General features: G+C 44.4%; 1 protein-coding gene across 1 annotated transcript; it reads left to right on the top strand.

Moving 5' to 3' along the window:
* The first annotated feature begins 1723 nt into the window (after positions 1-1723).
* On the top strand, positions 1724-21539 carry ranbp10 (RAN binding protein 10). Its single transcript, XM_084476785.1, is given in 18 exon segments — positions 1724-2026; positions 5280-5391; positions 8031-8083; positions 12302-12469; positions 12618-12640; positions 12811-12995; positions 13170-13282; positions 13437-13545; positions 14996-15144; positions 15927-16060; positions 16062-16126; positions 16502-16565; positions 16567-16654; positions 16899-17044; positions 17293-17305; positions 17308-17403; positions 17663-17804; positions 18579-21539. Coding segments are annotated over 17 exon segments (1848 nt in total). The 5' UTR covers positions 1724-1827; the 3' UTR covers positions 17794-17804; positions 18579-21539.
* The last annotated feature ends 525 nt before the right edge of the window (positions 21540-22064 follow it).

The following is a 22064-nucleotide window of genomic DNA, read 5'->3' as shown; positions in this document are numbered from 1 at the left end:
ACATTTATCCTTTAAGAGGAAACTTGAATCTGCTATTCTCAGTGCGTCAGGTCTACTTATACCTCAGAACCATGTAGTATATTTCCGGAGACTTGCTTTTTTAAACGTACTTAAATATTTACTGTATTTATACTGACCTACACATTTAGATGTTCATATTCCTTGTGGAACTGAATACAAATTGGAGATCTTCTAATACTCAGTAGTGATCAGGGTCAAGGTGTTAAGGTAGGATTGGTGGGCACTGCATTTATACTGCAAAGCCTTAACTCATTCATATTACAACTAGGTTGGCCTTACACTCACAAACTGATTAAATAAAGTAAAAAGAAAGGCAGACGAGGTTTCTGTGTTCTGGACACATTCAAGCAAAATCAAAAAGTTCAAATTTAAGTTCAAGTTTATTTATAGCACACTTGAAGATAACAGTGGATTGACAAAGTACTGAAGAAACAATAAGAGATGCCAGCTACACAATCAAAGTAAGAGGTTAAAAGAAAGCATTGTGAGACAAGTTTAAAAAAATGTATCAGCATTTCTAATGCTACCACAATTTATTTAATACTTGTATTGGATAAGTGTGTGACATTCTTTTGTTAGAAGTTTTGGACAATAACATTCCCCTTTTTTCATATTTGAGGGCGTTCCAGATCATTTTTCCAGTTCCCGCGGACAAGTGAATACACCCTAATTTAAGAATTTTACATTTTAAAATTTGAAACACTTCCAGAGTAAGCTCATGTCAATCATAACAGGTAATGTTATTTATTTTTTAAAGCCACAATAATATGATCCATACGTCTCTCTCTCTCTCTCTCTCTCTCTCTCTCTCTCTCTCTGTTGTTGACTGATTTTGATGGACTTCAAAAAGACCTCACTTCATATAATTAATGTATAATCTATATATAATCTAACTTCATGTGAAATGGTAATGGGGAACGGGACTAAGGCCCGTAGTTTAGAGCGTTGTGATTGGCCAAAGGGCATGTTGGGAGAACAACACAGTGGGAATATAATTCGGGTCTTGACGACCGTTCGGGAGTTCTTTGACAAACGACTCAGGTTTTGCCGTTACTCTGCGTAGTGACAATAAAGCCTTGATCATTCAACCTAGTCCTTCTCGACCTCTCGTATTTTGTCGGTTTTAGTATTATTATTAGTATGTCGGTTTTTATTATGTATTATTAGTATTATTATGTTGGTTTTATCCACAACACTACTGATTCCAAAAATGTAACAATTTAATATTATATATTTATACACTAATGTAAGCTATTTGTTTTCATATGGCGTGACATGATGCCTATTTTATATACATGAAATTTGAGTATTCTTTCCTAAAATAGGCAAATTTTACTTGCGTATCATAATCCCTTATCATTACTCACTTGAAATCCACCATTACCTGTAGCCTATAAAGTAGGCTATATATAGTGGACAAAAAGTTAGATCAAATCAACATTCAATCAATGTTTTATATAATATTATATCGGCATGTGTACAGTACGCATATTGCTACATTTTAACCACAAAGACGAGAAAAACTACATTTCCTATCTACAGTAGGCATACAGTGGAAAGGTGAAAACCCAACAGAGAATCTGAAGCGGGGTTATGTAGTCATTTAGAAAACACTGCCGACGGAAGGGACTGGGATTGAACTACAGTACCCATACTTCATAGTCTATTACTACAGTAATGAGCGTTGCTGGTTATCCGGGGATGTCACACCACAGCTATTTTCTCTCACTCTCTGAGTATACTTCCACGGATTGACCCAGAGCGTAGGACACAGATAAATAAACAACAAGACATCACCGAGCGAAAATGGCAGAGCGTGGAGCGGGAAGCTTGCTGTTAGGAGATCCTACCTTTAATTATCAGGAGCAGGAACTAAACGAGCGACTGAAACGGCTTTACCCGGCCGTGAACGAGGAAGAAACCCCTTTACCCCGATCTTGGAGCCCCAAGGATAAATACAGCTATATTGGGCTTTCACAGAACAATCTGCGGGTGCATTACAAAGGTTAGCAAGCAAGTTGGCCAAGCCTTGACATCTCTTACAAGTAGTTGGAAACAATCATTTGATGTGAGACTCTTTGGGGCCAAAGAGTCTCAGATCCAATCTGTCAAAGTACTGCGGATGGGAGGGGGGTCACATAGGGCACTGAAGCGTCGAACCTGTAACACTATATGATAACATGTATGTGTTGGGAGGGAACTGTAGCCCAGTTCGATCTGCTTTAAATAATCTTTCTCTGTATGGTGTTTCGTTGTTTTCGCAATGGATGAATGTTTAAATGGGTGACAGCTCGCGACAGTTAGTCTTTTGTGATTTAACCTTCAGAAATAGGGCATTTATGTATTTGTTTACATATAATGGTGTGTATGTTTATGTTACGGTCTATCTTCCGACTTGAATTAACGTTGTGAGTTCCCTATTAGAAATCCGATGCTAGCAGTGCCATCAATAACGTCGCAAAGCTGCTGGACAACCAGCGAGCTAACTAATGCCATCCACAACACACAGGGGCTAGCTATCAGCATGCTACCCCCGAGCGAAGGCTGTAGCTCGGTAGCTATCCTAGCTGTTCTAGTTGTCCTTGTTATTGTTTTTAAACTAAGTTACAAAATGTCACTACATGACATGTACGCCCTTCGTCCCTTACACAAACTGGGTATAACGTGGAATGATGTTATTCTCGGTGATAATAGTGGCAGGAGAACCACGAACGGCAGATTAAACTGGAATTGTATTTGTTTTGTTTTTTTCCCCCGAGTGGTTGTGTCATCATGCCATTTTCCTAGCAGGATGCATACAGGCCAATGTCGTTTAACATGTATGTAGCATAGAAGCAGAAAAACCGGCTGTACTTTCCATGTATGCCATACCTAATTTCGTAAGCACGTCAGCTCTTTCAGGACAGCTGCTGTAAGGGATGAGGCCTCTGCGTTTAATATTAGGCCAACTTCATCGATCTACTATTACTTCTGGTGTTTTAACGCCAAGATACTACACAAAGTAACTTTCTGAACAGTAGGTGAAATAAAGCTCCCAATGTAATTGCTATTAGTGCTTATTATTGGATCATCAGCCTCCCAAACCAAGTGTGTGTGTGTGTGTGTGTGTGTGTGTGTGTGTGTGTGTGTGTGTGTGTGTGTGTGTGTGTGTGTGTGTGTGTGTGTGCGCGCGCGTTGTATTCTATAATATATAATATGCATCCACAAAGTACAAGGGTCAAATGTATAATAGCAATGGGATAGTGTAGTGAGTCTTTGCAAAGGTAGTACGATATGAAAACATTCTCCACTTGGTTGTTCTGACTCGGTTCTGCGTTCTCACCCTGGTGATTTGAATTCTATTTTGACCAGTGTTCCAATTATCTCTGTTCGAGGCCAGTGTGTCTTGCTACGCATATGACGTTGCAGAAACATTTCTCTTCTTTATCAATTGGTAATTTTGTAGGCACGTTTAATGAGCTTCCTGGGGTAAAATGTACCATGGGCAGCTGGTTCTGTATGGTAGCTAACCTTACCTTGGGCAGCTGGTTTGTATAGTAGCTTACCTTAACGCTCGGGGCAGCTGGATTCGCAAGTTCACAATCATCCGATGAGATGGGATATTATTTTGTAGTGTTGATCATAGGGAGAGATTACATTGACGTTTAAGTTGGGAGAATTATCAAGTAAAATAGAATCAAGTTAATTTCAACATATCATTACACATTAATTTTACAGCAAAGTATGTTATAGTCTATTTTATGCCAATGCATACTTTAAACAGTCAAATGTATGATTGATCTTCCCAGTGATAGTGTGAAATAGTTCTCAATGCCACCGCTCCCCCCCATAGTTTTCTGCTGTGTGTAGCAGATACAATATTTACAGGATGTATTTTGGGGCCCTGGCTGCCCCTGAGGGACCAGCTATCTCTGTTGTTGGGTTCCAATATGACCTAGTGGATGCATATACTACTAACTATGTGTAGTCTGTTGGCCCAACAAGCATTGCTTTTACAATGAGGACTAAGCTTGACTAAAATAGATTACTTGAAAGGTGTATCAACCATCAGATCAGGTTATATAGTGCATGCACACGCACACAAGCACGCACACTCATTCAGTCTTGCATATTTGGACTGACATATTTGGTGATAATCAAGCGTGGGCAGTTCTTATATATGAACCTGACTCTGCTTCATGGGGCTAGCACTAGTTGTGGCAATGAGCCCAAACCCTAATCCCTCTAGCAATATACAAATTATGACTAATCATTTGAAGTACTTATTAGTTGCTTTGGCACTGACCCTGACCCTAATCCTTGTGGCAATATATGATATTTTTAGAAATGGTAAACGACAAACAATGACCCAACACTTGCATTGGTCCTAGTTTGGAGCAGTGCTTGGAGTTAAACAATGTGTTTTATCTTCATAAAAAGTGTTGATTACCTGGGATAGTGCCCTAGGTAGGAACGAACCAAGACCTTTTGAATGAGACTAACTGAACAATCACTGCATTTCATTGTATCCTATCCTTGTGATTTCAAGTCAAATATTGAGTTTTATATATTCTACAAACACTGTATTCAAAGAATAGTTGTGTGATTGTGTTTATTGATAAGTGGTGTTTTGAGTAGATGCTGTAGATCTGCTGCGTTGAGCCAGCCAGCATTGTCGACTCTATTCAGAGGCCAGACTGCGTCCAATGTGGCCTTCTAGGATCAGAACGCAGCCTGGGATAGGTATTCCAGTTACCAGTCACGTTATGTCAAACCGACAACAACCATCTTGTGAGCAAGTGGCTATTAACTCGCAGTGATACAATTTAAAGGGTACCTTAAAAAATGAAGTCAATACAATTCATCTTGGAGTGATTTTCCAAACAGTCAAGTTTTGTGGGGTATTTTAATGGATGAGAACTCTAGCAAAAAAATTGCTTTGCCAGTAGATTATCAACACTGGTAGATAGGGAGTCTATTGTGTTATAGTCTAACCATCATTACAGAAGTTGGGGAAGTTACACATTCATCGGGCTGATTCAATCAAATACTGGAGTACAGAGCAAAAAAAGCTGTTTCTTCTGCTAGCATAGTACATTTAATGTTTGTTCATTGTATGAGATATGCTTCTTATGTAAAGTACAAAATCACAACATATGCTCAGGATATAAAGTGTAGCCTAATATAGGGTATCTTGACCAGAGCCATATATTCTGTACTATACTGTCTAGTCTCTAGCGTTATTCTCTACTTTAATTCACTTTCACTCATTTTCCCAGGCCATGGCAAGAACCACAAAGATGCTGCCTCTGTGCGTGCCACACATCCCATCCCTGCTGCCTGTGGAATCTACTACTTTGAGGTCAAGATTATCAGCAAAGGGCGGGACGGGTGAGTGGACTGACTGTCACCTGTTAACCTTGGACTAGTCGGCTAAAATCCAACGATGTCTTTATAGATTTCACTGATCTATCTATAGGTCTATAGACTGCTGCTCCTCCTCACTACACTGGCTGATCACTCACCACTCACTTAGAATGTAATATAAATCCATGTCATGGAGGGAGAAGTTTAATACGCAGTTTAAAATCCAAGTGATTGGGTAAGTGCAACGAAAGAGAGCTTGATGATGAAATTCCTTAAAAAGCTGATAAGCCTTAGCCTAGAGAAAGAGCTTTGTTGTGGAAGCAACACATTTAGTTTCTTCCAGATGTTTAACATTTATCTTCACAGCTGTGCTGCAATCTGGGTTTGTCAAAATTATTTATATAATATGATTCATGGTTAATGTGGTAATGGTAAGCTATTGACCATTCAACCCCTATTTTAGGAAATGTTTTCAAATTAACATTTCATTGTTATGAGATATGTGGTTGTCTGAAATCCAGCTTAAGAAGGACTTAAGGAGGTCTTCCTTACTCTGCCCTCGAGGAAGGCATTATGGAGACAACAATTGATTCTGAGCAACTTTAAAGTTGCAATACGTAACATTTCAACTTGCTTGTAGCTTAAAATGACCTGGACATATCAGTAGTCAATGTTGATTGATAGTGATTTAAATAATGTTATCAATATAAGCAATATCACAAGAGAGGGAGTGCTGTTGTACTGAATATCAGCACGGCTGTGATTCGGTCGTAGGTACGAGGCCATAGGCCGAGTGCCGAAGATAATCACAGCCGTGTACAGTACAATAATAAGCAACAACAGATTATGATTTGTTTGTTCGTTAATGATTTATTTGGCTCCGCCAACACATTTAGATCTGCTGGACTGGACTGGGACTGAACTGTTGCCAAGCAACACATAAACACACTAGCTTGCTACTTTGTATAGGTCTACACGTTAAGTTACGTTCCCTTGGTCCTCTTCTGACGACCATTCGTAATTCAACTCAAATGTTATGCCTGGAAACATGTCCATCTTTGCTGTGCAAAGTTTGTTGCAATCTAAGCTACATAAAGGCTGTTAATAACATTAACGGTTATGAGAACACCCGTAAAGCGAAGTGATACATGTATAGTTAAAAGTCCCAGTGCTGTTATACTCTATATCAGCACTCATGGAAAGCCTCTTGTCCAATCAAATTACTTGGTTGGAACTAACTGTTGTATAAAAAATGACATCACATCCTATAACTTATACATACTAAAAATAAAAATGCTACTCAGCCTGTACCTCTCTTTGTTTCCAAGAAGCTTCTGCAGCAGGGGCGTGTCTCACCTTGCCATCGACACTCCCAAAACCCCTCCCATTGACTCCACCCACGTAGCTCAGCGACACTGAGTCAGTCAGTTTACCCGGTGGCACAGCCGGTTAGAGTGGACCGAACTCTGTTATTGACTTTTTGAATGTCTCCTGCCTACCCACTGGTCGGGGCTCAGTCGTACATATTGCGACTTTATAGACACCAGAGGTGTGACTCTTCATGAACCCTATCCCACTATCCCTCCTCCCCGCTCTTCCTCCGGCCTTCACCTCTTGTCTCTCCAGCAGTCACCTCTTGTCTCTCCAGCCTTCACCTCTTGTCCCTCCAGCCTTCACCTCTTGTCTCTCCAGCCTTCACCTCTTGTCCCTCCAGCCTTCACCTCTTGTCTCTCCAGCAGTCACCTCTTGTCTCTCCAGCCTTCACCTCTTGTCCCTCCAGCCTTCACCTCTTGTCTCTCCAGCAGTCACCTCTTGTCTCTCCAGCCTTCACCTCTTGTCTATCCATCTCATTATGCATTTCTAAATGGCATCCCTGCCTCCTTGCAGCCCATTTCCTACAGCCCTGTGCAAGTAGTAGTGGTCTGTGAAGTCACCATACAGCCATAGTAGCTTTGAAACGAATGCCCACTGGTTGTATTCTGCTTACTCGCAGCCATCTCTTATTCATGTTAGGGATAAATAATCAAATGTAATAACCAATTAAACATTTATATAAGTCTCTCTCTAAGTTTCTCTATAAATGAAATGGGTTGTTTAGTCACAGCGGATTATATTTCAATATGCCCGACCGAGAGACTGCGGTGGGAATTTACAGCGCTGTACAAAGGGGGTTGCAGTACAGGCAGTGTGAGCCACATTGAGATAAGTCATTGATGGTCAGTGTAACAGGGCGTGTTTTTAGACTGATTTGAACGCAGCATAAGCATTTTGTGTTGACATGCCACTGGGCATGCTCTCAGACTTGGAGACGGACAGCCTCCTACACTTACCCTCTCAACGTATTGTTGCTCTGCATGCACAATTTAGAATTATAACTATACAGTCTTTAAGTCCTCGCATACGCAGTGATGCGGTCTACAACGTACTGCCATCCACTGGCAAAAAGACCACATTGCACCCAAAATGAATTGATTCTGAGAAGATGTATTTCACGCTTTCTCAATGGGGTTCTGCCTTGGCGGAACGTGGCGGCCACCAAGGAATTTAGATGAGGGAAAAACCCTGCTTATCTAATGATATGTTTGATGTGAGTGGCCTGTGTATATATATAATTTGTTTATATCATTTGTCTCTATCAACGTGTTTCTGCTGTTTCCATACAGGTACATGGGCATTGGCCTGTCTGCCCAGGGAGTTAACATGAACAGACTGCCTGGTGAGTAAGGAGGGATTATGGGACTTAACCTACATCATCTGTGTATAGACACAAAAATGTGTCTAAAAATGTGTGTTAAATTAGGCAACAGGTGTGACCGGGTAATTTGTTGTTCACACGGCCACTTGATATGCTGTGTGGTACTCCTAAGAGCAATCTCATGTCTGGTCTTGCTGGCCCTGGGCCAGAACCTCAGCCATTGGCTGTACCAAACGTTCTTCAGCCTAAGCTAATAAAACACAAACAAACAAACAGAAGTACTCCTTCTGGTTCCATTTGGTCTTGCATAAGGTCTTCAAAATGGTGGAAATGGCCCTTTTGCGAGCTCTACAGATGCTCTGTGTAAAGTACATGTAGACCACAACATGCCTTGGCTCAGAACACCAAAGAACACCACTGACTGTGCCTTTGTCAAGCATTATGCTAAGGGGCATTGTTCCCTTGTGGGGTTGAATGATGGAGGGCTGTAATAATATGTATTTCTACAGCAGAGGAGTGACGTTTTTAAATGGCTCTTTAAGGATTGAACAGTGCTATTGTGAGACGGAGCCAGTTACGTGTATTAGGAGTATAGAAATATGTTAGAAATGGCTTCTGAAGCAGTGCCAATCGGGCTGTTTCTATTGGGCCCTAGACATTCGTTTTAAGGCCAAATAAACTAAAATGGGTATGAAGGCTTATTTCCTTTAAGGTGTTGGTCTGTGCCACTCATGTCCTTCTGAAATGATCCTGCTGTTAAAGATCTGAAGGCAGCCCCTCTCTGTAGGGCACCGTTAGATCCTGCTCGTAGTCCCGCGGGACTACAGACTATTTACAGGACAGCTTCCTTCCGGCAGGTACAGGATTGAGGGGCCATCATGTGGGGATAAGCAGGATAAATAGACTATCTACAACTATTGGTTGTAGATTTCTGGGCCGGGGGAAACTGCAGCAGTACAGTCAATGAGCATGTCCTGACAAGTCACACAGGGTTCTGCTCCCCTATCATAGGTGTGTGTGTGTGTGTGTGTGTGTGTGTGTGTGTGTGTGTGTGTGTGTGTGTGTGTGTGTGTGTGTGTGTGTGTGTGTGTGTGTGTGTGTGTGTGTGTGTGTGTCCGCTTTCTCCCCTGTGTGTGTGTGTGTGTGTGTCCGCGTGTCCACGCGTTCTCTCTCTCCCCTATATATGTGTGTGTGTGTGTGGAAGCCAAAAACAGGCAAAAAGAACAAGGAACACACCACCGGTACACCTGTGACATGTCAAAAAGAATGATTATGTTTTGGTTATTGAGAGTAGCAATTACCATCATGTTTGTGTGTGTATATAAGTGTGACAAAAACACACTTGACAGCACATGCATATGCACTGTGTGTATGTGTGGTGTGTGTTCTGGTTTTCCCAGTTCTCACATAGCCTATGTTCCTGATTTAGTATGCGGTGAGCTCTGAGACACAGGGTAACACAGGGTTGCTACACCCAGATATTTAATCCGCCTACGTCAGCTGCTAAATGTGTAATGGGTAATACTCTGTCGTAATTAATTACAAGGGAAATTGTTAGTGGCGCTCTATTGATGTGTAAAGGATGGGGTTGAGCTGGGCCTACCTTTGTGTTATTTGGGTTGACAGACTAAGACCGATGTATTTACAATTGGTATAATAGAATACATTTTTCTGTGTCCAAATTGTTTGCATAAAAATCATATCTTTAATAGCAAAATATAATAGACTGGCTGAGTAGAGGCAGTTTGAGATGGGCCTCGTTACCCTAGCTAGTCATTCAACCGTGATGCCGAGATGTGTTGGGACTCATCAAGCTTTTTACAGACTCCACGTCAGTGTGTGAGCTAGGGGCGCTCCATAGATTGACTCAATACCAAAAATATGCAATATTCAGTTCATGTTGTGGAGAGATGCGTCCATTGGATGTGTTGCTTTGTTGTGTTCGATTAAGGGCCCGCTTGAAACCGCTGTATAATGATCAAGTTCTATTGGGCTGTTGTGCCGTCACATGCAAGTGTGAGCGCACGCATGGACTCAACCTATCCTATGCAGACACCACGTCATCTGTGTGTGCATGCCTCCACAGAGTGAGTGATGAGAGAGAGAGAGTGCAGAGCAGAACAGACGCAGAAAGTGAGAGCCAGGGTTCACCCCAAAGAATGAAATAGTGGCGTTGCACCACAGTGTAACTGAATAGGGCCGTCATGTTTTATCAGGTAGTATAAAGACAACTATGCTATGACTATTACCTTATTACCAGCCCATTATTATAAGTAGGTAGAACTCGTTGATATATTTTGCCGTCATTTAAACTTTGAAATAAATGCCCCTTCCCTCTCTGAGTAGGCTGGCCAGAAAATATCTATGTACACATGCAACCAGCATACCATCAGAGTATTTAGTAAACCCTTGTCTTGTAAGAACTTTTTTGATATTTAACCTTTTACATGTTAATTGTTTTGATATGTTATGAATCTATTTTCGTGCCTTCTCCTGTATCCTTTGTGTATTTTTTTCTCTTATGTTTAAGGATATCAACAATAATTCTGGCAATACTGTTGATCTCCCAATACCGTTGACCTCACTTGGGTTAACTGGTATCATATAGGGTCACAGGAGTGTGCTGAGATCGTTTGGTGAAGTGGATGCACAGAGATTTTGAAAGCTATGCTGCATGTATTTCACAGGCAAACAATACAAGCAATACACAGATATCAATCATCGTTTGTCTCCTTTGTCGTTAAATGTGGGGGCTTGAATGAAAGCAAGCAGGGAAAGATTTAACAGGCTTCAAAATAAGTATCTCAAAACAATAGTTCTATGAAGGTAACTGCCTGTATACTGGGGATTGTCTTGCCTTGTTTAAATAAATGTGTTCTTTAAGTGCACACAGTCCTCCTCTCTATGCAATCCTCTGTTGGGGTCAGATCCTTGGGTGGTATGTCTCTGTATTTATATGCGTGTTTTCTTCCGTCAATAGTTCAGTGTTCTGTGATGCTGACCTCTGTGTCTGATCCCGCTGTGTGGATGCCTTCCCATTTCATTAGCATGGTGAGGCACAGAGCCTGGCTTTAGAGGCAATATCCCTGTCAGCAGATGATTCTAATACCTCACAAACACACACTCTCGTGTGCACACGCGCACACATTTACGTGGCATGCATGCACATAAGCACAAACACACACTGCACATGTGTGCACTCACTCGCCGAGTGACACACTTGTGCAGCTTCTCCAGCAGACATCAGGGAAACACACCGGCCCTGTCCTCAGGAGTCTTTACATGGTTCCGTATGTGGCGTGTTCTTTCACTAACCCCTCTTGGTTTTTGGCAGCGGTGGACCGGCTCTGGTGGCAGAGCCGCCTGACTGTGCTGGCAGAGGGGTCAGCCCTCTGTACTGTCCCCACTAAAACCCTCAGTGCCTTTTCATGTGACCGAGGTGGCTCTTGTAGAGATGGACAAACAGGCAGATCAACAGATGGCTTGACACAGAATATTGGTTCCAGGGAGGAAAATCAAGGACAAATACTTGTGTTGTTTCCAACTCTTGAAACATCTCTGTTGGTCCTTCTAACACCCGGCTGCAGGGAATGGCCTTTGTTTAAAAGTGACCAGAAGGTCCTGGCTCCTATTGAAGTCCATTTTGTGGAAACTTCTCTTGATAACTATTGTGCCGCTCGTCTACTGCTAAACTGAACTGGCTGACTCGTGTGCCCCAGTTAAACGTGTGACTCCTCACTCACAAGTACTTTAAACATATCCGTGTGTTGACAACTGAGAGTGATGTTTCCTCCAGCCACTCCTCATGTTGAGACACTGCTTGACAATGACTCATCGTGTTTCACTCACAAGCGCCCCCTGCCTGCCACAGCATGGTGCACAAATATCTAACACTGTAGTGTAGCTACTGTTGTTCTTGAAGGGTCATCCAAAACACACACAAACGATTGAGATCATTGGTTATTTACAGTAGACTCCTAGATTGTGTGTTTACGTGGGGATCATTGGTTATTTACTGTAGAGCCTAGGTTGTGTGTTTGCATGGGGATTGTTGATTATTTACAGTAGACCCTAGGTTGTGTGTTTCACCTTGGATTTGTGTCAACACAAAACCAACAAACGTATTTTATTTACAGCTTTCCTCTTCAGTTTCCTGAAGAAACATAGTAGATTCGTTTTATAGGACTGCAGGAATAAAAAAAAAAAGTGAGGCTAATCCTAATCCATGTCCTATTTTAGGATGGGACAAACACTCGTATGGTTACCACGGAGATGACGGACATTCCTTCTGCTCGTCCGGGACTGGCCAACCGTATGGCCCCACTTTTACAACAGGGGATGTTATTGGCTGCTGCGTTAACCTCATCAACAACACCTGCTTTTACACAAAAAATGGCATCAGCCTGGGTCAGTAAGATTCATAAACTACTGGATATGTGAAGAGATTTGATACTGGCTTGATTTTCTATTGTATGAAAACTATAGCATTTAGTATTGACACAGTATCAAAGCTTGCTGAGACAAACTGAACTCTTCCTGCCATTCTCTATTCCAGGTGTAGCTTTCACAGACCTCCCTGTAAGTACCCTTTAGACTAATATAGTTGGCATTAAATGTACACGAAACCTGCTCTATCTAGCGATATGGATCGCAGAAGAACCTGTCCATGCTGGTCATTGTTCAAGAGTTTAATGTTTAAGTTATCATCCACAAAACACAACATTATTGCCATGGTTTCCGTGTTCCAGCCGAACCTCTACCCCACGGTGGGGCTCCAGACCCCCGGAGAGATCGTAGACGCCAACTTCGGCCAGCAGCCATTCGTCTTTGACATCGAGGACTACATGAGCGAATGGAGGGCCAAGATTGACAGCATGATCGCCCGCTTTCCCATAGGAGAGAGACTGGGGGAGTGGCAGTCTGTTTTGCAAAAGTACAAGAGTGCACACACGCACACACACACACACACACACACACACACACACATATATACAGAGAGAGAGAGAGCTCTACAGCAAAACTCTATTTGTTTGGTACCTCCCACTCACACACTTGTGGGTTGTGTTGTGGCCGTTACTTTAGCCTGTGTTCTCCGTTCTGTGTGCAGCATGGTGTCGAGCTACCTGGTACATCACGGCTACTGCGCCACGGCGACCGCCTTTGCCAGAGCCACCGAGACCATGATACAAGAAGACCAGAGCTCTATAAAGAACAGACAGAGTAGGCCCTTGAAATGCACGCGCTCACCTACACATGCATGCATCCAGTTTCCACCCTAATAGGTTTATGGTTTATAATCCCACAGCATTAATGTAACATGTCCTGGCCAATCCGATTGTGAGAATGAGACAACCTGTTCTGCTTCATCCAATAGGAATACAGAAGCTGGTACTGGCAGGGCGTGTGGGCGAGGCTATAGAGGAAACTCAACAGCTTTACCCAGACCTGCTAGACCACAACCCCAACCTACTATTCATGTTGAAGTAAGTGCACCTGTAGAAATAGCAACCAAATACAATAAAACAAACAAATAGATCCACGAAAGGGCTGTTTGCATACAATGTCTAAATAAATGATTGTGTACACGTGTACAAAAGGTGAAAAAGAGTTTGTGGCAGTTTGTTTAACAGTGTTAACTTCTTCAGTTCAGCTGAAGAGTTAAGTTGACACTAGTCCAAAACCCCCTGGTCTGGAGTTTGGTGTGTTTGATCCCTCATGTGAGCTGACTTCAGGAGGATGATTATGTAGCTGGACGCCCTTGGTCTAGGGTGCGTTCTTTTAAAGGGCCCTAGTTCAGGCTGGATCAGTCTCCCAGCTTACCCAGAAGCCTGTAGCAACTGGGAGGCCTACCTATCCACCATACATCTAGGTAGACACTCCCACTTGTGAGGTCACTAAGCCATAGGTCAGGGCAGATTTGGAAACGGCTTATGATGGCTGATCACACCCACACCTGGGGGTGAAATAAGGGCAAGGCTGCCGGCTCCCATGTTCACACCCCTTCAATCAACTTCCAAGAAGCGGAGGACAGCTGTCTGTGTGTGACGGTGTAACCACACTATGAGTGTGTAGCAGCCGTCCCTGCCTTACTGCAAGGTTGGCCTCCCTGGCTCCTCCCACACCAGGACACAAGCTGATGTTGTTGAAACCAGTGAACTGCAGAGTTTGATGCTTGGTGACATGCAGCGCAGGTGTTCAAACGGGGCATGTCAGAGCTCTCCCGCGGTGTGTTTGGTGGCTGGTTTATCCTGTGTGCATTGATTACGCAATGCACCTCAGGTGTGCAGTCCCACCTAATCAGTCTGACTCGGCCAGGTGAGGCTGCTTAAACCAACAGGTGTGCAGTTGTCGTCAACTGCACACCCCGACCGAGTAGATTAGAGGGTATGCATGCAGTAGCGTGTCTTTAACCTGTAGAGGGAGTCCTCCAGCAGCGTGTGTTTAACCTGCAGAGGGAGTCCTCCAGCAGCGTGTCTTTAACCTGCAGAGGGAGTCCTCCAGCAGCGTGTGTTTAACCTGTAGAGGGAGTCCTCCAGCAGCGTGTGTTTAACCTGCAGAGGGAGTCCTCCAGCAGCGTGTGTTTAACCTGTAGAGGGAGTCCTCCAGCAGCGTGTCTTTAACCTGCAGAGGGAGTCCTCCAGCAGCGTGTCTTTAACCTGTAGAGGGAGTCCTCCAGCAGCGTGTGTTTAACCTGTAGAGGGAGTCCTCCAGCAGCGTGTCTTTAACCTGCAGAGGGAGTCCTCCAGCAGCGTGTCTTTAACCTGCAGAGGGAGTCCTCCAGCAGGGTTTGGTTTTGGCTCTTGTTTGATAGCATGCATCTGATTTCTGGGGTCACTGTAGATAAGTGTTTTGCTAAAGGAGAAGAACGGTCGAATGGCCTTCTTTGGTTTCCACTGGCCCAGCCCAGTGTGCTCATGCGGTGTCGTCTTGCAGGTGTCGGCAGTTTGTGGAGATGGTGAACGGCACAGACAGCGAGGTGCGCTGCTTCGGCGTCCTCTCCCCCAAGTACCAGGAGAGCCACCCGGGCTCCCCCAACCTCAGCCCCCTCCATGGGGCCGCCAACACACAGCTACACAGCGGAGGTACCCCTCCTCTCTCTCTCTCTCTCCTATGTACCCCTCCTCTCTCTCTCTCTCTCTCCTCTCTACCCCTTCGCTCTCTCTCTCCTATGTAACCCTCCTCTCTCTCTCTCTCTCTCTCTTATGTACCCCTCCTATCCTCTCTCTCTCTCTCTCTCTCTCTCTCTCTCTCTCTCTCTCTCTCTCTCTCTCTCTCTCTCTCTTATGTACCCCTCCTCTCTCTCTCTCTCTCTCTCCTCTCTACCCCTTCTCTCTCTCTCTCTCTCCTATGTAACCCTCCTCTCTCTCTCTTATGTACCCCTCCTATCCTCTCTCTCTCTCTTATGTACCCCTCCTCTCTCTCTCTCTTATGTACCCCTCCTATCTCTCTCTCTCTCTCTCTCTCTCTCTCTCTCTCTCTCTCTCTCTCTCTCTCTCTCTCTCTCTCTCTTATGTACCCCTCCTCTCTCTCTCTCTCTCTCTCTCTCTTATCTACCCCTCGTATCCTCTCTCTCTCTCTTATGTACCCCTCCTCTCTCTCTCTCTCTCTCTCTCTCTCTCTCTCTCTCTCTCTCTCTCTCTCTCTCTCTCTCTCTCTCTCTCTCTCTCTCTCTCTCTCTCCCTCTCCCTCTCTTATGTACCCCTCCTATCCTCTCTCTCTCTCTCTCTCTCTCTCTCTCTCTCTCTCTCTCTCTCTCTCTCTCTCTCTCTCTCTCTCTCTCTCTCTCTTATGTACCCCTCTCTGTCCTGTTTTCACCCTGCTCTTTTGTTCTCTCTTTCTGCTCTCCTCTCCTCCGTGTTCTCAGGCTCAGACAGCCCCACCTGCAGTAACGGGGTGACCCCCCCCAGCAAGTCCAAGGGCAGCAGTAAGCACCCGGGGGTGCCCTCCTCGGCCTCCTCCTCCTCCTCCTCCTCCTCCCCCTCCTCAGTCAACTACTCCAGAGTCCAACTCCTCCGACTCGACCAAGAGCCAGCCGCACAGCGCCCACAGCCCGCAGGAGACCAGGTAGGGAGGGGAGCCGGGGCGTGGCCTGTTCACTGGCTTCAGCCTGCGCCAGGTCACTGTTTTAACAGATGACTTCATTAGCAGGTTGGTCAAGAATGAAACAAGATCATCCATGAGTCCATCCATCCGAGAGATATCTCTTTATAAATTGTTTTATAGAGAAATCACACACACACACACACACACACACACACACACACACACACACACACACACACACACACACACGTTAAAAGGAAAAGTCGAAAACTAACCACTAGATTAGGACCTAAATCCTGTTGGTTTCTTCAGCGGATCACGCTTGGAAGATGAAACGTGTGGTTTCTCGATTAAATATTTGGTGTGTGTGTGTTGTGTGTGCGTGTGTGTGTGTAGCGACAGTGAAATGGAGATTGAGAGTGAGCACTATAGCAACGGCGTGGCCGAGCGCACCTCGGCCGGTGGCGGCGGCGAGGGTCATGAACGGCACATACAAACACCAGGAGGTGCTGCAGACAGACACCAGCAGCAGCAGCAGCAGAGTCAAAGGTACACACACACACACACACACACACACACACACACACACACACACACACACACACACACACACACACACACACACACACACACACACACAATGTGGATGATTTTCTTTCTTAAGTCAATTTAAAGACTGAGGAAACATCCTGAGCCTCGAATCCAGTAAATCACATGAAGGCCAAACCCACAGAAATATCTTTTGTAAACTGTGTTATGTGTGTCTGCTTTGTGTGTGCGTGTGCGTGTCCAGATGAGGGCTGCAGCAGTAAACAGCTGTGTGGGGGGAACCAGGAGGCCACGGAGAGGATGATCCAGTTTGGCCGAGAGCTGCAGACCCTCAGCGAACAGCTGTGCCGCGAGTACGGCAAGAACGCTGCGCACAAGAAGATGTTACAGGTAGGAGTACAGACACACACCTGTTGTTCTGGGGGAGCACGGTGAACAGGGGTACAGGATGACCTTCAGCTGAACTCCAGGGCCTTCATCCACTCATCTTTTTTTCAGCGGTATCGCATTTTTGTCCGTCCGATCGCTGGCTCATACAAAACGTCACGTTCAACGCGCAATACGTATATGTTGGTCCAGCCCCGTGTCCTTTGCCCTGGATCTGTACAAGTTCTCTCTCTGTGTCTCTCTGTGCCCAGGACGCCTTCAGCATGCTGCCTACTCGGACCCCTGGAGCAGCCCCCCTGGGCCAGCAGCTGGACCCATGCAGAGAGAGGCCCTCTGCTCGGCCCTCAACAGCGCTATTCTGGGTAGGAGCACTCACCCCCCTCCACACCGCCGAGGGCTGGCCCGGGGGCCTCCGCTCAACCTGGTCATGTGCCCGCGGCGACACGCGTGCGGCTCACTTAGCGCTCCCTCAAATGATCTGCCGCGCCGTTGATTAGCTACACCTGTCACGCTTGATTTCCCGACCCCCCCTGCTGAGATCGGTGTGTGTGTGTGTGTGTGTGTGTGTGTGTGTGTGTGTGTGTGTGTGTGTGTGTGTGTGTGTGCGTGTGCGCTCCACAGAGTCCCAGAACCTGCCCAAGCAGCCCCCGTTGATGCTGGCGCTGGGCCAGGCCACCGAGTGTGTCCAGCTCATGGCCCGCGTTCGCTCCGGCTCCTGCTCCTTCGCCAGAGTAGACAACTTTTTGCACTGACCCCAGTCCAGGTGAGGCCCTCACACAGCCGGGACCCTGGCCCTTCAGAACACGGGACATACGCATCGGGAAGCCGCTGAAGGCAGCGGGACGTAGCAGTGGGCTCTACGGCTGCACCACATGCAGATCAATGCAACCTTTTGTTGTCACACTGTTACAGGACTCAAAGGGGCTTTAGGTACGATTTGAGAGACGGAGGAAGAGAACAAGATTTTGAAACTAATCAACTTACAAAAATGTTCTCATTGCAGCACAGTACCTTTTTACCCTGACGATATAATCTTACAACGTCATACTCATTGTACGACCCAAAGCCTCAGTGTTGGGCATAGGGGGGAGGACTTAAGCTACATCTTGCATATGCCTGTAGCACCAATCTGAGGAGGTAAGCGGGATGGAGGGGGATTTGCATTGATCCTAACGGGTTAGATGAGCAGAACCCCAGTGGTCTCATCAATAGCATCTACGTTGTTAGCACTGGCTCCTGGGACCGTGGGAAGGAGTTTGTTTGATCTCTAAGGGACCCTTTTGGGAATTGTTTTGAGTCACTCCTGCGAATGTCCAACACAGATGTTTATGGGAGGTACGGTTAATGAATGAGGTTGCATTAGTTAGAATGTATTCTGTGAGATTCGAGTCGTTATGTTCCCATAGGTAGGCATCAATCAATCAATAACATCCAATCAATCACACATTCTAATGTAAAAGCCCTGTAGTCGCACACAGCGACGGGGATCGATGAACAACTGAGTCTCTGATCACCGTTTTCTGTTTTCCCTTCACAGGTTCATCTCAAGCAGTGCTGACAGAAGGCCTGTCCGTCAGGTGGTTGTCATAGCGACGGAGGAGGAGCCAGCATGTGTGTGATTGGTGTTTTATCGTCGGGGGGCCTGACGCTGCCAGTGGACGGACGGAGGGGAGCAGGAGACTTCTTGTTCATTTTAGTATTATTGAATACAGAATTGTGTGACACTATTTAAAGATAATGATACTTGTTTTATCGAGCCAACTTAGTTACTCTGGTCCGTTTGTTGTGTTCATCTTTACATTTTAAGGATTTTCTTCTTTTGTTTTGAAGGGTGAATTTTGATTCCCTAATCCTCAGTATTTTACACCACACACCAGCTTGGTTTCATCATATCGCACACTTATCACCGTCACAATCCTCCTGGCCTGTTGCCATAGTGACACCAGTTGACTCCTCCCCCACAGGAAACGGGTGATTCAACAATTGTTCTCTTGAAGTAGAGTTCCGATTATTGAGGAAATTCAGACCACTGATTTCCTCCCTCCCAGCAAATAAAGGCCAGACAGATATTTCCTATAACGTTACATTTTTTATTTATATTCAACTCTGCAATACTGATCTCCTTTCTGCAGTACAAGAAAATATTATATGTTGGAAATATAATGCCTATTCTACATGATCAGCCCAAATCTGAGTTTGTAACACCTTGCAGAGTGCTGGCAATTCGTACTGACCAAAACATGATCGAACAAAACGTCTCTGATGGAGACAAAGCTTTTACACTTTGTACACGCCTCTTCGTTTCAGTTGAGAACCTCATACCTTCAAATTCAACTAAATGAACTGACGGAAAATTCAAGCATAAACCCACAGTAAGCTATGTACAGCCTAAGCAAACGGACTGCCATGGTCCTGGTCTCTATGGCTGTGGCTTTGGCTCTAGTAGTTTGAGTGGTGCTTCAGCAGCTGTATCTAAACCAAGGCCAAACATAGCACTGGCATGTCCACCGCCTGGCTGCTTCCACACAGCTCAGATCCTCTTCGCCTGATCCAACATCTGTGTGTGTGTCACCATCATACCTGCTCTTTGTTTTGATTGGCTCTCCCGCAGCTATTCTGGTTCTTACGTATTAATGACGCATTGTTTCCAATGCTTACATTCTGACTCATATTTTGCTTTCATTTTTAACCATGAAAAGTCATGAGACTTTTTCTTGACCCCCACACACTCATTCACTGTTTGTTATTGTTAAACCAATAGTTTTTGTTTGCGTTTTATGTTTTGTTGCACAATATTTCCTTTTTAAATCTGCTGGTATTCAAAGACCCTCTCCCTTAAATAAAGAAGCAATCAAATATACAATAGGATCCATTTGCTATAAATATGCTGTATTTCAGCAATAGTAAAAGCGTTTAAGTTGTGAAGGTTGAAAACCAAACAACAAAATTGTTAAAGACAAATGTACAAATGTAAATGGTCAAACCTGCTTTGGATACTGCTGAACATTCATGTTTGGTTATAGTCACATTAAGTGTAAATATGGTCACTTAGTGTTTACCAGCTGTTGCTGTCTCTTTCTATCTCCATCTCTGGGTTCAGGCAAACCTCTGGGGCTTGTGGTCGGACAGGATGGGCAGTGTGGAACTACTGAATCCCAGTTTAGTACTAGTACTGTATCATGGCTCAGGATCCTCAGATAAGTTAACATGGCCACGAGAGGCCAAATCAGTAGGATACACGGAAGAGCCAGGCAATGCTACCTACCCCATCGGTGACTTTCATACCAAAAACCATGTTTTATCATCAAATGTTCCCTTTTGTAAGAGATAATGGCTTTTATCTATGCATTTGTCTTTTATAAATACGCATTGTTTATACATTCAGACCCGGACTTCATTTAGACTTTTGTGTTTCAACCGTTACCCTAGTTGTTATCCGAAGTGGCCCAGAACAAACGCACTGATTCTGGCTTGGATCTCCAGTTGTTTTTTTCCAGACCTCTGCCAAACCCACCCTAGCTGTAGACTGATCAAAAGCACACCGTACAAACTCCTGCTATCTGTTGGCTTTATGTTGTTTTAGACTGTAGCAAACTGATAGCTCTTAGACCCTAACCTAAGACGCTGCCCAGTCCACCTCGTCCCCTCTTATCAAACCTCCCTCTACCAGCGCTGGTTGTATCACAACTTGCTGTAGCATTTGTGCTTTACATCTCCACTTGTGCGAGAGTCTGGTTCCTTTGTAGTGTGCTAGGGTGTTTTATTATACGTTTGATTTGGTTCTGTTCTCATGTTCCAGGGTGTTTTATTACATGTGAGATGTGTCTGTATGTTTCGCCGCGGGCTACAAATACACCAGCTCTTTTTCTGCTAGCATAGGAAACCATGGCAACACACAAAACACACAAGAACACTCCTACTACTTCTGTATCTGACTCATCACACACACACACACACACACACACACACACACACACACACACACACACACACACACACACACCTCTGTTGCATTACCTGTAGGACAACACAGCTCTGTGTTAAGAGTGGAGGCTGCCTGTCCCTGCTGTTATCACACAGTCTTCCCCAGCACACACGCCCCACTGTGGGCGCTCACTTTGTTTGACCAGGCCCGGTTGGAACTGATGCAGAGGAATCAAAGCCACGGTGCCCAAGCATCGAGGCAAAATATACCACATTGAATTTATGGTTTAGTGTTTTGGACTTTGGGAGGAATGGCATTTTAGAATTATGGCTCACACAACAGGCTATGCGCAAATGTTATTTTTATTTGAATATTTTAATTTTTGACTGATCATTATTGAATAAATATTGTGAAATGAGTTACCCTCTACTTAGCATGAGACTTTTAAAATATTTGAAATGCAAAAAAAAGAAAAAAAAAAAAAGAAACAAACCTATGTACTGGAAACATGTTAAAAAGAAATTGTATTCTCTTTAATTTTGACAGAATTATTTTTATTAAAATACACATCCATAAGCATATTATTTCTCTGGCATTGCTTATTTACTGTATGTTTTTCTTTATTGTTAAAATGCCCTAGCTACTACCCTCTACAGTGAATATAGTATAGGCCTGCATGTGATGATCCAGAATCATACACCCCTTTCCAGAGGCATCTTCGTAGGACTAACACAAGTGTCGCTCATAGTGGTGGGTCTGCTCTACCAGTAGACTAAACTAGTGTAGATAACACATTAACCATGGAGCTTTTTCCCAGAGCTGTCCTAGCAGGTAAACACAGTGTAGCCCCCAGCATTCACATCGGCTGGGCAGGCAGGAGTTTTATTTATGTGGTCAATGTATGATAATTATAAATTCCTAGTCAATTAATACAGCAGACCCATAACTAGTGCCATCATGAGAAACAAAACCTCTGTTTGTCCCATGGTGAAAAAATAAATGCAATTGTGCTTCACTCTAAATAAATCGGGGGAAAAAGGGTCGTACACTAGGGGGCACTAGCGTAACATATATACGGCTAAACGTAAAATACAATTT

This window comes from Micromesistius poutassou, assembly GCF_964030765.1.
Source record: "Micromesistius poutassou genome assembly, chromosome: 13".
Taxonomy (NCBI): domain Eukaryota; kingdom Metazoa; phylum Chordata; class Actinopteri; order Gadiformes; family Gadidae; genus Micromesistius; species Micromesistius poutassou.
The sequence above is the reverse complement of the archived record's forward strand: the minus strand, read 5'-3'. Positions and strand labels throughout refer to the sequence as shown.